Source organism: Pezoporus occidentalis, unplaced genomic scaffold (assembly GCF_034315485.1).
Source record: "Pezoporus occidentalis ecotype Australia unplaced genomic scaffold, CSIRO_AGI_Poc_V1 ctg263, whole genome shotgun sequence".
NCBI classification, from domain to species: domain Eukaryota; kingdom Metazoa; phylum Chordata; class Aves; order Psittaciformes; family Psittacidae; genus Pezoporus; species Pezoporus occidentalis.
In genome coordinates this window covers 923878-941986 of record NW_026914534.1, presented here as the reverse complement: position 1 = coordinate 941986, position 18109 = coordinate 923878, and the positions used below count along the sequence as shown (strand labels likewise).

Sequence of the window (18109 nt, the reverse complement as noted above, 5' to 3'; positions counted from 1 at the left end):
AATAAGGTCAGCAACACTTGGAAGTATAACTTATCAACTGAGGTTTCAACAGCTTCTGCTGAGGACTATGAATTCAGTCAAAACTTTTGAAGAGCCTTTTGAAATTCAGTTCTCCTAACCCTTGAGTTTACTTTTCCCTACCAAAATTAGTTTTTTCCTCAGCCTACCAAATTAGGTATAACTTACAACTCAATGTTTAATTTTATTTTCAACTTAGCTAAAACTGGGGCATGCAGACCACAATCTACTTAGTATCCTCCCCTTTGAGGTAAACTTACTCTCTTGTAGCACCTGAATTGAACAGAGAATTTGAATACAGCCGTACAAGATACTGGCAATAGCTGGATTAAACTTCATTTTAAAGTTTCTTCAGGAGTCTCAGTTAAAGGGAACATGGCTCTTGAAACTTCTAAATCTTCTGATTAATTGGTTTCAAGACTTTTGCTTTGCACTAGCTTTTCTGCATATGAAATCACAGAACTGATCCTATTAAGCAGAACAGGTAAAAGCCCTTTAGCATTCTGCTCTTCCTTACACATTCCAAGATAGAGGATAAATATTCTCAGACCTCCAAATACATAGGATTTCATCTATAAGACTCCTGAGAACAGAGATTTGTCCAACAGAAGATTATGGAATCATTCTGCAGAAAACAAAGGAAGACTGACGTATCATCTGAGCATCTAAAAGCAGATCAGCATGTAAGTTATTTTCAGCTACTGTCCTTGAGCTACATTGCTGTTTCTAGGGCCATTAATCTAATGAAATGTTTAGGTGTGAAAGAAATTTAGTTGGGTTTATGGATTATATCAATTTAGTTCTGAAATCCAAACCCACAGTATATAGCGGTATCATATTAATACTGTCAGCTCCTGTGTGCAGATATTTTGACCGTGATCACCAGATATTTTGACTGTGAGCTCATTCAGCTCTCTTCCAGGCAATAACGTACATTATAAAAATACATGTGAAAAGTCTTTATAACACTTCTATATTAAATTCTGGAAATGAGTTTTGCTGCAAACACATCCAAGTATTTTTGAAGACACGCACCCTTGTGCATTATTTGTTGTGAAACTGGCATTATTCAGATAAAAGATAAGCAGGGATCACTTTTATTCCTTTTCAGTTTATTTTTGAGATTACTTCAACCAGCTGGGTGGGTTGTTTAGTTTTCATCATTAGCCTACTAAATAAAGTCAAACTACTGAAGTTACTTTGAATATGGCTGCTTCAGTCAAATGGATTTAATACCCATACACTGTGTTCAGTACACACTTGAGGGCACTTCAAACATACATAGTTGATAGATCTTTATGCTTCTTACAGACACAAATAACTGAAATGAAGTCTTTGGCTTTGCTGTCCTTTAAGGAGAAGTGTTCAAACAAACAAACAGAACTTTCTGAAAAATAGCATAATCAAATATACAATGAAATCCTGGACAAGGCTAAGGGGGAACAATATATTGCTTTTGTAATTCAAGGTTACATTAAAAAGCAAGCAGAAAGGGCTTTCCCATGGGTAAAGAAGGTTCCTCTTCCAAATTTCATAGGCATGTTGTTTTGTGGTGTGCTGTGTTTTTTGACCCTGGGGCAGAGGACAGCTAACAAAGCACAACAGAAAGAAGTGTAACAGACTGTTAAATAAAGATATAATACCTGACTCATGGTAATCTAGACTAGGATAGGATAGTCTCCTTGGAGAACCCTAGTTTAGTAGTCAGTATATTGTAATCAGTCAGCCTACAAGAGCACCTTGAGAGAAGTACCAGTACATGTATGTTGTCCTGTTTTGTTCTCACCATGACTACCATCTTTCATACCCCTCCAGCAGCCACAGAGTCAGACTATTAGCTTAAGCGACCTTCAGTGCAACAGGATGACGTTCTTACAGCCTTGAAAATATTTCAGTCTAGGATGTAACATGTATGACCACTCATGTGACCACCTTTATCTGTTCAACTCAATTCGTTCAAAGACTGAGCTCTGACCTACACTGAAAATAGATTTCAGGGGTTTTATGACAAATAAATATGCCATGTATTACTTAACCTCTCCAGGCTACCTGTTACATTGCTACTAGAAGATTCTGTAGAAAATAAAAAAGTTACACTTTCCTTTTCAATTCATTTAATGTGAAGAACAGACTTAACATATGATACTTAAGACAAATGCTCTTATCAAAGATCTCTTATTTTGGCATGCTATAACCCCCCTTTGTATTATATTAATAATCATAGTGTTTCAAAAAAAAAAAAAATCACAAGCAAGTTCCTTGTGTTGCTTAAATAAGTTCATCTAGTTGTGAAGAATAGTTGATCCTAGACCACGATCTCACCCTCTACTAGCTCAGATGACTCTGAGAAGTGATTTAGTGCTCTTCAAAATTTAAATTTAGCAAAAACCAAGAAGTTGCTACACATGATTACTTCTTACTCCTACATTCTTGATGTACACAAAAGCCAGATGTCTCAGTCTTTTTCAAGTTCCTATGCAGAAGTCGAGTTTTCAGCTTTCCTAGTTGCCCCACTGATGTTATTAAATACATGAGCAGTCCTAAACTACCTGGTTGAAACCCAACACCAGAAGATGGAACTAAGAAAAAAAAAAAAAAACAACCCCCAAAACACCACCCTCCCCCCCCCCAGGGAAAAAATTTAAGAAATTATTTATTCCTTCCTAACAAAAAAATTATTTTACAGAAGGAGCAAGAGAACATTACTGTTGCAGACTTGTTCTGCTAATTCAACTACTTCTGTCCCTCTAGCCATAATGGCTCTTGATTAGGGGACTGCTGGGTATATAAACATACTATTCTGCTTAATGCAGAACAGATACCTGGTTTATTTGTTTGGTACTCCATTTCACACATTTATCTTGGGGTGAGGATGGATAAAAAGCAATGGAATAATCTCCTAATTGAAATTTGCCCTGGTATTCACACAAACACATATGACATGTCAGGTGCCAGCTGGCAGATCTACCCTGAAGACACCTAGGAAGCACGCAAGACTTCTTTTGTTAAAGGTGACATGGTGCACTCAGCTGAGTAAGCACTATTCTCCAACCACAGAATTTCCAAGACTGGGCAAAGTGACAATGAACAAGACAGACCACTAATATAAACAGAGAAATCCAGAGCCAACAAAACAGCTAATAAGCCAAATCTCAAGAAAGCTTTAATGTACCCTCATGTATTCAGAATGGATGAAGCTTTGCAATAGAGTTCTATAAAGTAAGCTCTTTCCATATAAAAAATGCAGCAATGTTAAATTTATCTCTCAAACATAAAAGTATGTTTAATGCAGCCCATGCAGCATTTTCCTGTATATGCTTCTAACATTGGTGGGGTTCTTCATTTTGTTTGACATTTGATCTCCCTCAAGCAACAACACTGCCCTCCACAGCTTTGGATAAAACAAGCTCCTTTGAGTAGAAAGGATGAGAGAACAACACCTGGCCCAGAATCTCACAAAACAAACAATGAAACAAAAACACCACCAAAAAAAAACCCAAAACCCAAACCAAGGTAAAAATTACCATCAGCTGAGCTCTGCCATTCTCCAGGTAGATATCATTCATGGCCACTGGCACACTAAGCTCTGATATTCCTCAAATGGATAACACTCTCATTGGGAAAAAACATCTCAGATATTCACAAGTCTTAGGCAAGATGCTCTTACTGGCAGCCCATCAGCTTAAACTTTTAGATCCCACCACTAGGAATACTTAAGGGGAAGCCAGGATGGGAGAGAAGAGGATGTTAAAATTAATCACACCTTTAATAAGCCTGGGGATAACAAGATGAAGCAAACCAAATTTATCCTGAAAAACATGAAAACTGTGTATTGTGACACAGAATTTTTGCGAAGACTAAGCCCGTATATTATGGAAAGTATTCTAGGCAACCCAGATAGAAAAACAGCAACTCTATTACCAGTGTGTTCAGAATTACTAAAAAATCAACATACAATCCTTGAAAGACTGTCTTTTAGAAGGTCTGACCTCTTGAGGCAAGATGCAGCTGAAGAAAGTGTTTTCCTATTAAGTACCTATTTTGGAGAAAACTTCCGTGTATGAGAAATGAGTGGTAGGCTAGTTTTCTCTACCCAGCATCACAGGATTCTTACGCTAGCATTTAGAAGGCTGCTGTGGAACCATGAATATAGTTCACTGGGTTAAATATTGTCATATTGCCCTGAGTATCCAAAGTACTGAAGTGTATATGCTTCCCATTGCTCTTGTTGTTCATATATTGCTTCAGGTCCTATCAGTGTTGCTACCTGGTACTGCTGCTTCAAAAGACAGCTTTCACTGGTTACAGATTTCTAGGTAGATGATTCCTCCTCTGCATGGGAAGAAGTTCAGCTATAGCATACATGGGTGAAGGTGCTAGCTGGTCTTTGTTTTGGACGTGCAAGTCTCACTACCTCTGATTAAGAGAAAATTGCATACTTTTACACCTTTTTTTTAAGATTACTTCAGATCTTTGTTCTGTATTACACAGCAGAAGGCTCACAGAGCACTGTATTCCCCTGGAATTTCTTATCTATGTGAAGCTTACATTGTCCAGAAGGTATTCAAGTAAGTGAATATTCGGAGGTCATCACATCACCGAGGAGTCCAGCCAAATCAGGCTGATATGCATGTGTGCATGCAGGTAGAATAAAGCGGAAGCAGAAATCTACAGGAATATCATTCCACAAAGAACACAGTTCCTGTCAGTTTACACTATAGTAAAACCTACTTTCAACATCAAAGCAGTGGAAAGACTGAGGAGGGACAGCTTGCTCTGCCAGTTATGAACATTTTCTATATTAACAAGGGTCCTTTAAGATAAGCAAAGATTAGAACTTGCCATCACACTAACAGCACACGTTAGCAACAGTAAGATGGTCCTGATTTACATTTTTTTCAAATGGAGAGTTCACAACCCACTGGCTACAAACACTCAACCCAAAAATATCCACTGATATAGACCGAAGCATGGATTTCCTATTTGCCTGCAATTGCAGCCAGAGAGGAAAAGAAACTTCTTCCAAAAAGGACCAGCTAAAAGTTTTCCAAGGAGGAGAGCAAGGTAAAAAACCTGAGCAGCATATATATCAGATTCATCCAAAGCAAGCAGCAACCTGCAACTATGCACTTACTCCTGTAAGAGGAGACACACCTGAAGGAAGATGGAAGGCAGAAACTGACTGCATCACTTAGAGTGATTATGTACCCATTATGTCTGTGCCCACTGAAGGGCGCCCTTCCAGAGCCCTTACTTTTCTGTGTTTAGTTTCCACCAGGACATTGAGGGTCTTAATGCAGCCATGCTGCTAATGTCTTTACTGCACTGTAGGTAAGTACTTATTCTTTGCAGAGTAAACAATGAAAGCAAATCTTTAAGAAGCTTGTGCACAGTTTGCATTTACACAGAAGGCAATGTAAACAATGGCAATCTAGCCTACTAAGCACACCAAAATTTACCCTACTTCATCAGGGCAGGTACCAGTGACCTTCGAGGAGCTTGACAGGAAAAGTCTCCTCACTTAGGAAAAGCTCCCTTTTGTCAGCACTTTCCAAAAACTTTATTCCAGACAGGCATGTCCTGCACCTCTCTGCATTCCAGCCCCATTAAAATCTGTTACCTGAGAACCATGCCATTAGCAAATTCCCTGCACTTGACCCCAATCCCTGCCCTCAGGAAAACAAGCAAAACAATTGCCTTCCTGGATCCTCGGAGGACCCAAATGCTGTTTGTTACATACGCTATTTGTTATATATACATCCATGTTACATGTACAAAATAGCTTAATTGGAAATGGATCCAAAGCAAGCAGAATTTCTTAAATACAATGCCTGCTAAAAACACGCTTACAATTTTATTGATTTCTTGAATAATACTTCATGGCATTACTTCAAAATCTGGTTCTAGAAGGAAACTATCTCTAAAGCTACGGAATATATCTCTTTCAGTGCCAAAGAGCTCAGTATTCCTTTAACACCTGTGACAAGAAAAAAGGTCTAAAATTCTAAAGAAGCTTTCTATTATTTTTTTCTGGGGTACAGAGGGAGACAACAGGACACCAATCCTGTAGCAATTCAAGAGGCACTCGTACTCATTTTTCAAGTGTTTGTACCCAGGATATTATAGCTTTTTATGTGTAAGAAAGTTCATCTTCCAAAATGAAGCAAGTCCAGGCTGGGCCTGGCTCTTCCATTTCTCAGGGTACACTGTGATTTAATAGCTGGCCACACAGAAGATGAGCAAGCCAGACACGTAGATCTTTCTGAACACTTCCTATTTGCATCTGAGATGGAATGAGAGGTTTTGTTGAACTTAACTCCTACATTACAGGATCCTTAAGCTTTGCACCATAAACTGCAGCTGGCACACAGTGCGTTTTATTTTTTTTTTTCTTTTCTATATAGAAATGGGGGTGAAAGCAAAATAAGAGATGGCCTCTCTCTAGTCTGTATTTGTAATGCAGACACAAGGCATAATGATTTGTTCAGGAGAGCAATCTTTAGAGAATACACCATTCTCCCCAGTAGCTTCCACAGCTACCACATGATGCAACCATCTGGTCCCCTAACAACTGCCTTTTGTATGTTCCTGCAAGGAGTCTGGCAAAAGATATCAGAAATAAATGCTCCCATAAATCTAATGGATCTGCTGCTAGTAACAGCAGCAGCACTGTAAGGAGACACAACATGAGAAATACTAATACACTTGTGAGTGTTCCACCCTGCTAGACTCCCACACTGATAGACACCTGTACTGTTGAGTACTGAAAGTTATCCAAATCACGTATCAGATCTGTGATAGGTCACAATAAATCCAGAAAAACCAAGCTATAACTTGGGTTCTGTATGATAAAATTTCAAAACCAAGGATGGTTAACTTAAGCAACAGTGACACCCAGTAAGCCTATAGGCTCAAGTTGTTTCTCAGCAGGAGTGAAGAACCTTCGTTCATACTGAGCTGAAGATCAGAATCTGACCTTTGGAAAGGACATACAAAGGCTTATGCCCCAATACTGTTCCAGCAGCACAAAAGAATTTGAGGGATAACAATAGGACACTTTTAATATTGGCAAGCTCAACTAAAATTTTAATGTAGACCAAGAAAAAGGACAAATTAATACAAGCTACAATAAGCACATACAGCAAACTCACTTTTCATGAAACTTGTTCATATGCCTTTGAGACCTACTTCAAAAACTAACAGAGATAAGCTCAGCCTGCTATCCACTGTGTAACTTCTTTTGCTAAGAAGGTGTGAGTTCTGCAGCATGCCTTCTGTGCACCACCCACAGTTCTGAAAAGCAGTATTTGCTACATCTATATGCTAGATACCTCACAGATCAGTGTTCAATGAAGCTCTTTAAAGTTGTATGATTTCCTAAGTCTACTATTACATCCAAGTGGAGGTGCAACACAATGCATGCTAAGCAATGCACTTTACTTCTACTGTTTTTCTTCCTGTTTCCTCACAACTCCTTTTCATCGTCTTTCCATTCGCATTCAGACTTTCAGCCTCCTCCTTTTCAGAGCAGCAGATCACTGCTGTTTTGTCCAGTGTAACTCGTATCTGCAAGCAGTGGAGGAAACTGAAAGCTGGGTAAGTAGCAGATGTTTTTTTTCTAGGGGATGATGTTTGTTTTTACTTGACTAAACAGCATACCTTCTTCCTGGTATCCAATAAAGGAGAATTATAGGAGGTCTCCAAGATTTTAAATCATCCATTCTCTCTCCCAAGCTTCTTCCTCATTCTCACAAGTTCATATACTATCCCTAACACATCTTCAAATGCCTCTTCTAAACCTCCTGATATGCCTGATATTGCCTGAACCCATTATCTTTTTCTTTTACCTCGAGATGTACTTTCGTTTCTGCAAATATTCAGACAAAATAAGCTGTAGTGTTGTGCTGTTTAACCAAGCTGTTTTATCTCAAATTTTTCAGACACTCGGTGAATGTTTAGAATAACCATCCTGTTCTTAGTTGGTTTTAAGAGCAGAATACCCTCCTGATCTAATGCAGGAAATCTAACACCAGTAATCTACTAACAATCCAGATAGCTGGTACAAGAAACTAAACAGAGCCAGTGTAATTTCAGACCAGGGTAAATGAAGGGCACAAATAATTTCTAAAGCTGGAAAATTATGCAGCCTACCAATGGCCTTCTTTATTATTGCAGTGCATAATGATATTTGAATGAGACTACAAATACAATCACTCGTTGGATTCCCAAACAGGGTGCCTTTTGGATCTATTAGTTATACACTGGCACAATTTTTCCCATACCTTTCTTTATTAAAAAGAGTAAAGCACTCTCTTATTTCTTCTTGCTGCTTTGATGAGGCTTACTTACCGCTTCAGAATTATCAATGAAAGGGTCTGTTTCATCGTAACCATAACCTATATCAATTAGATCCTGCAGGCGATCCTTCCGATGTCTGTGGGGCTTTCCACCCTGAAAACAAAACAAGAGTTAGATAATTTAGGAAACATGGAAACAACATACAAAAGACTACAGAACATAAAATATTTGAGGGATGGTCATTCAGGGAATTATTAGTTTTGCTTTCTTGAAGATGGTCTATATGACTTAATAAAAACTTTCACACAGGAATGAGTTCTGGTAAACGTGCCTCACCAGAATCATCCCTAAAAGGTATTCAACTAGCCACCTGATTTCTGCATTACTGAAATTTTCCTAACATTTCCTATTTAGAGATGTTTCACTGTTTTATGTTTTTAAAGCACAGTGATAGAACTGTTAGTGATAGAAGGGCTGGGATAATTTAGAAAGTGTTAAGTTTTTCAGGATATTACAGAGTTGTTACAAAGGAAAATACTAATAGCCGTGCATTCAGTAAAGTCTTTCCCCACACAAAATAAACTGCTTCTCTACAGGAGAGTGAAGCCCAAGTCACAAATAAAACAATATTGATCTGGTACTTGCAGATATGGTGTCTATGAGTTTTCAAGAAATTACAGCAATCATATGACATAACTGAAGGAAAATGTGTTAAGATAAAATCCTGAAATGCAAGATCCATCACCTCAGTTGATAGGACTGGACATGACATGGTTACTTGAGTAACTCAAAGCCAGAAGGTGCATCACAGACTGCAGGCTCACTCGCCTCCAGGACACAATAAACTTCAATTTAACATGTAAGTACTTTTCTCATGTGAAAGTTTTATTGTTAAATCAAGTAAAAACTCACACCCAGCTCAAATATTCAGGGAATCTAAACTCAGTTATACAAATGGCAATCTACTTAGGATATAAGACCTACATTTCTGACTCCCACATAATGTTACAACTGTCAAAGTCTTAAAAGATAAAATTCCACAAAAGGCACCACATTTACTAAAATGCTAACTAGTTATCTTCAATGAATTCAAAAAGACTGCTCCTGAAGCTTCTCTGCCTGTACTCTACAGTTAAGCACATTTAAAATCTGAGTCTTTTCAGTTGTGACATCCAAATATCATAACTTGCTTGTTACTATGTATATGTAGACACTGTTCAAAGAAGGTTTCATCCTTGGTCTCATGAAAAGCCTAAGCATCTGAACACCTCCACTTTAACAATATTTTGCAAGAATTCAAGTTTGTAACTAAGTAAAGCATGTGCTCTTGCAAAGAAGAATCTCTCAGGTATAATTACACAAATAAACACAACAGCCCTGGGAGGAGTGGGAGGGGAGAATCAAAACTAAGTGCCATTTTTAATTCAGGTTTCCAAGCTATATTTCAAGCCTCAGATTTCCAAGCTAAGTATTCCTAACTTCCTATCATCCCCCTACAGTCACTCATGTCACAGGTGAATGTCTGCATATTCCCAAAACATGCCATAGAAAAGAGTTTGAATGAGAGAAGAAAAAAAAAAAATCTTAGGAAAAATAAAGGTAGCACTTAAGAGTTCTGTTTAACCCATGCAAAAGCTTACGTAATTCTCATGATCCTAACCAAGGCACTAGCAGGTTGTCTGAAGAATGCTACGTAAACTGTACTTTACTGATATCACCAGTGTGTAATGCAGTCCACCTCAATACCACATCTCTTGTTAAGACCAAGTAGCCACCAATATCCTTGTTTGCCAGTCCAAAATCCTGTTGCAGAAACAGCTATCCAATTATTTCAGTGTATGGGCATTACAAAAAATATTAAAAAACTCTCAATACATTCTGACTGCCTGTTATTCATAAAAACATAGTGTGGATATGGAACAAAGTTAATGAAAAAGAAGTTCATAATACCAGAATGAAGAAAAGCAGGATTAAAATAGTAACCTATATTCAGACATATGAAAATATCTGAACCGCTTCATGTATAGGCAGAGAATTTTCTTCAGGCCTGGTCCGCTTATTTTTAAGGAAGAATTTTGAAAGTCCATGTGATCAAGATGTTAAGGATGCACGACAACAGCAGAACTATATCATCAACTGCATCAGTGTTTACTATGCACCAGTTCAGGGATATTTTACCACTGAAGCTTTTCACGTTTCTCAAAACAGTTCCTCCAACCTGGTCCCACAACATAAGCAGTCATGATATTAGAGCGAATCAAGATGCCTAGCTCCTGAGGCTGCAAACAGTACTCATGCAAGTTTTCAAAAAACTCAATATGACTGCAATAAATTAACAGGACTAGATGGTGGTAAATACAACGCCAACTTCTGTGAAATCTCCCAAGGACAAAAAACAGTCTATAAACCAGTAAACCTGATTTCTACATTGGGCAAGTCAACAGAAGTTATAAACAACAAAACCAGCAAGCACAAGAAATATACATTCCAGAGCAGGGAAGAATTTTGGTAGAAGCAAGCAGTACTTCAGATACTTGAAAAAGGGTCCAAATATCTATAAAGTCAAAAAACTATCAAGTGATAAGAGGGAAGGTCCACTCAAATTAACTTCCAGTTTAAGGCTGAATAAGTATTTCATTTTGGCAACGAAAGTAATCAGTCAAGTCACCTAGGGATGTATATTCATTCATCTTTAGAAGCAACAGAGAGGGCTAAGAGTTGGAGAAATTACAGAATGGTTTGGGCATGAGATGTCAAAATTGCTGATGACAGTAAATATACGAAGACAACTAAATAATCACAGACAGACCACGCGGTTGTTCTTAATATGATAAATCATCAACTGAATTCATTATCAATAAAAGTCGTTGACACAAAAGAAGTACAACCCAAACAAGAATAAATATGGTGTGCTCACAATTTCTTATTCTGCTCAGGAAGCACTGGAGTTGTTACACACAGTTCTGTGACATTTGCTCAACAATCAACAGTGGTCAAAAAAAAAAAAAAATACAAAAAAAAAACACAAAACCTGGGACTTATAAAAAAAAGGACAGAGGAAAAAAAATCAGAAGTCATCATTATATCATCAGTAAATCAGGGCATCCTACCATTAATATGCTTTAATTTAGAAACAGAAATTGGAACAAAAAAGGGAACAGTAAGCCAACAAGGATGTTTAAAAGTAGAAAACAGTGCTTCTGTACAATAACAATGTTAAAGACACTTCAGCTGGGGAATGAAAGGACTGAATTTAGATGACAGCAGCAGAACCATATGCAGCATGTGGAAGAACAGGAAATATTTCACTGTTTCTTACAATACAGAAACTATGGAGCACCAAGCAAACTCACCATGTTTAGATACAAAGTATGTTTTCACACAACAATCATGTAATCAGTGCTACAGAACACAGATTCAGTGAACTCAAAATGATCTGGCAAATTTATGGCAGAAAGCTGTAAGAAAGGTAGTTAAACATGCAACCTTTGACTTTGGGAGAAATTAAGCCACAGATTGCCAGACGGGCACAGTGAAGTAACATCAAATTACTCTGGTAAGTGTAATAACACTTACTCTTTTACACTTCGAAGTATGGGATGCCACTAGTGTCTGATGATTGTTCTACCATCCATTACATGGACCTTTGTTTTGACCCAATAAAAATTCTTACATTAGGTACAATATTGTCCGAGATTCAACATACTGTTTTTACAACAGTGTTTGATTTAGTCTAGAAAGCAACAGTCATCAAAAGAACAAAAACTGGAACCATTCCAAACAGAGTTTTATGCTGATGTGTAAAACACACAGCAATTGGAGAAAAGTTCTGATCAAGTAAACAAACAGTACATTAACTTTATTGCATCTTACTTTATGAAAATATATTTATTCACAGGCTTTCTTAGTACCTGCAAGACATATCAAATACTGTACCGATTTGATTATGAGTACAGGAATTTGTCTGAAAAGAAAGAAAAAGTTTTCAAAGAATACTGTTCTTCATGCATCAAATTTTTCATAAGTATTGCCACATGTGCTGAGATTCTTTTACTTCATTTTAATACAGATATAGATAGCAATACCTAATTAGTTTAAGTAGGATATGGTAATTCTTGCAAAGCTGATAAAACCAACAAAAAAAAACCCAACCCAACAACAACAAAACAAAACAGAAAAAAAAATCCAAAACAAAACCAAAAAACCTCTACTTCTCTTTCATACAACTAGTGGTTATTTTTACACTAAAACACTATTAAAGAGAGAGAAAGGGTATTTAATTTGTTCTAGTTTAAGCTAAGGTGTGAACGGCTCACCACAAGAACGAGAAGATGGCTGGATGCTGTCAGAACATGAGCAATTGTACTGGGTCAGCGTACAAAGATGCAATTTCTCTGAGCATGGATGGTAAATAGATTGATGGTTCTCTTATTCGAAGAGAAACAGCGCAGGGAATATCTAACACAAGAACTATTAATCACTCACCACCCTCAACGCTTATTGGCCCTAACAGAAGTAGTTCTTTCTGCAGAAGACATTCCTCTTCCAGGAATTTTGTGGGGCTGAGGGGGGCATAGCAGAGGATGAGAGAAAGTATGGCAGAGAATGAGAGAAATGCAAGAAATCAGAAGTGCAAATAGTAATCAAGATACAAGAGCACTGTGAACTTTAATCTTACAAGTTTGTTACCTACTGCTTTCTAATAGTTAAAAGTATCTATTTGCCCCTTTTTATGACTATTGGGCATTTAACTCTGTTTTTTCTAAGCGTAACAACATGTTTTGTCCATAAATGTACATGTTTAGCTTTGATGTATGCATAAATGCATATGTAAAATTAAATTGCTTCCACTACCACTCCCTCCTACTTACATTGCTTTACGTGCTCTACACTAACTTTAATCTGCTGTAGTTAAGCAACTTGTTTTTGGGCATTATAAAATCTCTAACTTGTATTATGGAAATGAGTCTCCTAGAAAAAAACAGTTGAAACAATTTTTTTCTCACATTCAAAAAACTAATTTATCTTTCAAATTAAAAAAAAAAAAAAAGAGGATTCTGGAACTGCCTTCTCAATTCACTGGGTATACTGGGTTCCACTAATCCCTCTAGAAGACCAAAATGATTCCTTTCAGTTTAAGGGTTTCTTTTGTTATGTATCACAGTAATTACTTCTACAGAATGCATAGGCTTGGCACTCAGAGAAATGTGACTTTGCTAGAAAGAAAAAAAAAAAAAATCCACGAACCACCAAAAAAAACCTTGAATAAACCAGACAAGAAAGATTTTAGTATGTATATTAACAGCAAAAGATACAAATGACTGCTCGTTTCCCTTCTTTATTACTGAAGTACTCTATTAGTAATCCAGAATATCAACATGCCTAAGCATGATGATGAGTTTTGATTGCCAGCTCAGAATTAATCACCCAACCCTACCCATATGAATTCTTAAAGACCTGTTTGGGTGCGGTTTCAGTCAACATTTTCTGATTTCTACCTTCATTTATTACTGAAAGCCTCTTTATGTTACTACCTAGTGTTGTTCAAGTCATTCATGCTACACTTTCAGGAGTCAGCAGAGTATCTTTAGGCAGCTGGAAGCTACAAGATAAACTCATCAAGCAATGACTTATTATTCAACAATAACTTCCTATGGAAACATTCCAAACTAGTCAGAAATTCACCAAGGTCCATCAGTATTCTGCCCAAACAGAAGAGCTGTTCAAGAGTGCACAACAGTATTACATAAAATTTCTTTCCTTCAGCACAGTATTTATCATTAATAATCAACCTGCGTCTATTACTCAGTTGTGTTTACATAGGAAGTTCTTCGAAGAAGAGCTTCTCAAGCTATAACGTTCTATAGACAAATCTATTTAGCAGACTTGTCTAATAAGCTTGTAGCAGGTTCAAGCTGCTTAAATGAAATATCATGAGACTGTCGGCTCTGAAGTATAGAGAAGTTATTTGACACTACATTAGCAGCCTTACTCAGGAAAAAAGAAAAAAAAGGTGTTAACATCTCTACAGCATCGTAAGTTATCACTATTAAGTATTTGCACATTTTAATTCAGGTACATAACTCACATATTTTGCCTCAAACTTCTTGGCTAGCATTTCTACTTCATGCCGCTCACGCTGTTCATCATTAAATGGATCTTCCAAGTGAACAGATTTCTTCTGAAAAAAAGCAGAAGTCAAATATCATTCCATAAGAAACACTTTTAGTAGGGTTTTTATTAGAGGCATTCTATGTCAATAAACAATGCCCTGATAACTAAATAGTTGGATTTTATACTGAGTCCAAATACTTATTTTATTCTCTAAAAATTAGCTTGACCTATTCAGTTACAATTCAGTTACTTTGCTTCTAATGAGAACACAAACAGAAAAGTTAAGTGAAAGACAAGACTACATTTTCCCAAGCATTCCACTACAACCTCAATTTTAAGTGTAAGCATAAGAGAACTATTGCCATTTGATGTTTAAGAGAAAGAACCCTCTCTAAATAGAACTACCTTTTGCTTCTGCTTTCACTGGTGCCTCTTATTGGTGCTGTGATCCTTCCAGACACAATATGCAGGAGGTACCTGGTACACTAATTAGCAGGGAAGCAGCCAAAAGGCTATAAAGCTCAGTAAGTTGCAACCATAAATTAATTCCTTTAATTCTTGTATTGCTATCTTTTCTTCAGATAATTTCACTAATCATAGCACAAATTCTACTGGCGCTATGGCAGCTATGACAAGAGAGATTTAATATTCCAGCTGTACAAAAAAGCAGGAAGTACATCCCCCCTCCCTTTTTTTTCTTTGAGAATGAGGTTTTCATTAACATGAAGTCAATATACAGTAATCAAGCATATACATAGTGTTTTGGGTATTTTTTAATAAATAAGGTATAGCAGAAAAACAGGCTGCTATCTTCAATTTAAGAATTCAAATAACATCGAGCAATTGTTGGAAGGGGAGCTGAAGGAGGCACTAAGATGCTAAAAGACAATGGACTGGAGTTCCATTTTACAGAACTTTATGGATAGCAACTATAAGGCACATGGACCACTCATAAGTGAATAAATGAAGCTTTATGGCAGACTAAGAATAAAAAAGCAGCACCAAGTTCAGAAAAGCAAGATCCTTCTTCCACACTATCAAAAGCCAGTACATTGACTAAATGGTGACCAAATAACGGCAAATTAGCCCACCAGTATTGAGACAAATGTAATGAGGAAGGTAAGCTAAGCAAAACTGAAAACACCACATAATTATCTTACATTTTCTAAATTAATAACTTAAAGAAAAATCAGTAGGTTAATCCTGAAACATAAGTTGAAGTTACATACATATTTCCTGCAGGCATACTTAAATATAAAATACCACTCAATACATGCAGCACTGCTTTCTCTACCTTTATTTGGGAATACTACTAGGCAAATGTTTGATTTTGTTTAATTGTGAAATAGGACAAAATCTGGTAATTTAAGCCTCTCCACCACACTCAAAGTTGTAGCTGACTACCAGTTGGATTAAGTAAGCACTACTGAAATCTCAAATTCAAGGAAGTTTTAGTTTTGACAGTTTCTGCAGGATGAATGACTCTGACTTTGCAGTAACTTTATGACATTACTTCAGTGCCTTCATACCCTAACTTGACTGAAGCCGTCTTGGGTTTCTGGCTCACTTGCTTTAAGTTTTACACACCAAGCTTCTATTGCACCAACAGAAAAGGCAGCACACTTTCACTTCTGCCAGTTTTTAAAGAGACAAACTCTTCATCCACACCAACTTATTACTCGCATGCAAAAGCTCTACACGCATAATTCCAACCAAAAGATGAACTCTGCCAACACCCCTATCAAAGGACAGTCTCTTGATCAAGGCAAAAAAGCAGGACAAAGACAGCATGAGATTCTAACAAACATTTCCGCTTGCTTCTGATTCAGGCTATGAACCCAAATTTGTAATTAAACAAATAAGAAAAAAAAAAACAAACAACAACAACAAAAAAAAAACACAAAACAAAAAAACCTGCACTCCTCCTGTCAAGTAAGTTTTGGGATTCTTTACCATTTATTAAAAGACCTATTAAAGCCATGTTTGAAGTTACTCCTGTGCATCAGCCTTTGCCTTCCCAGAACTGCCTGCCTATAGAAAAACTTTCTTGGTTGTTCCAGTTCCAAGCAACACAAGATAGAAAGACAAGTTCCCAATTTTGTAACATTGAACTTTAATGGGAATAGATATAAGCAAGTCAAGCAACTTCTTCAAGGGATTAAGAAGCCTGCAAAAGCTCTCTGAAAAGCCAGTCAATCTTCACCCTACAAAACCAGTCTGCATAGCTAAGTTTGTATGAACTGCTCATTTTAAACTGAATCATTACTAAAAACAAAACAAAAAACAAAAAAAAGGAAATCTAACACTCCACTGAAAACCACAGCATTAACTGCCCATTAGTTACTGCATACTTAGAAAGAGCAAATCTTACAGATTCTACAGAAAAGTGTAAAGGGCTGGCACTTCTTGGTCAAGCTTCATTTTAAAAAAGTAGTTTTCTCTGCGGCATTAACTGGTATAAATTACCGTAGCTATCCTACTCCACAAGCAGGATCAGTTTTCCTTTCACAATTTTTTTTCTATTTTAGGACTTTGAACAATTAACATACATGGGTAGAAGACACACTTCTGTCATGCTAAGCCTCCTGCACTGTGCAGAGCAAATTCTCCTCTTGTATTTGCTCTAACTGGGAAGGAATCAGCATGCAATAATTTTACTTCTGGATAAAATGTGCTTGCCCTCACTTTTCATGCTGATTAAGACAAGATTTTAAGCCCTCCCTACCATATCAGAGTAGGTTTTCCAGCTCCTACCATATAGCAAACAAGAATGTAAACTGACAGGCCAAATACATATCAGTTTTTCTACAAGAACACAAGTCCAGAATCTCTGTAAGAGGATCACAATTTATAACACTGTTTTACATAATCAACTGATTGTTCCACGTAGCTCAGCAAGACAGACCATTATGATCTATTCATTTAAATTTGGACTCTAGAGAGAGATGAAAAAAACCCACAACTTCTTATAAAGCATTTCTACGACTGTTTCTACCTTACAAGAAGTCTCCAATCCTATATATCCTCTGGTCCCAACTGTACCAAAAATCCCATAAATAAGTCCTTGTCCCCAGAAGACACGGAATTTACATCCAAAACAACATTCAAAAGCCATTTTTTCCATGACTATGTGTGATTAACAGGAAAAAGAAAAAAAGGCAGTCACAGAACTGCCAAAAGGAAAAGTCAACCTCCACACACTGAACCACTTCTAAACACTAACACAAGTTTTCATAAGCAAACTGCTTTGAAAGATGGCACTTGACAAGGCAGCATGCTTATGCCACACCAATTCAGAGGAGTCGTAAGTGGCACCGTTTGCCCGCAATAGCTGTAGGACAGGATGAACAGAAGGAACCTTCTAACTCGCATTAGATCTCAGAGGAATTAAAATCACAATCATCGACTTTTCTGTTTTCCACATCTGAACACAATCCAGTGCATACACCCCTCCAACTAACAAACCAAAAGCAAGCAGGCTGCTACGTAGAGTTATACAGCATCACCACCTAGAAACACTTTGGTTCAGTAAATTAGAAGTTTCAGCCATTCTCAAGTTTGTGCTGGATGCAAAAATAGTGGCAATATCAGTACTCATATTTGAGGTTTGCTTTTATCACCAGAGCTATCAAAGCCTTCATAATAGTAGTTACTTCCTTGTCCCCTGAAACCTCCTCTG

General features: G+C 37.2%; 1 protein-coding gene across 3 annotated transcripts in view; it reads right to left on the bottom strand.

The window, feature by feature from the left end:
• The window catches only part of UBN2 (ubinuclein 2), a 60918-nt gene that overhangs the window by 41451 nt on the left and 1358 nt on the right, over positions 1 to 18109 (bottom strand). For all 3 annotated transcript variants that reach the window (XM_062624162.1, XM_062624165.1, XM_062624164.1), the window contains exons 2-3: positions 14405 to 14497; positions 8368 to 8469 (exon numbers count right to left, since the gene is read on the bottom strand). In XM_062624162.1, coding sequence (XP_062480146.1) covers positions 8368 to 8469; positions 14405 to 14497 — 195 coding nt within the window. The remainder of the gene's footprint in view (positions 1 to 8367; positions 8470 to 14404; positions 14498 to 18109) is intronic.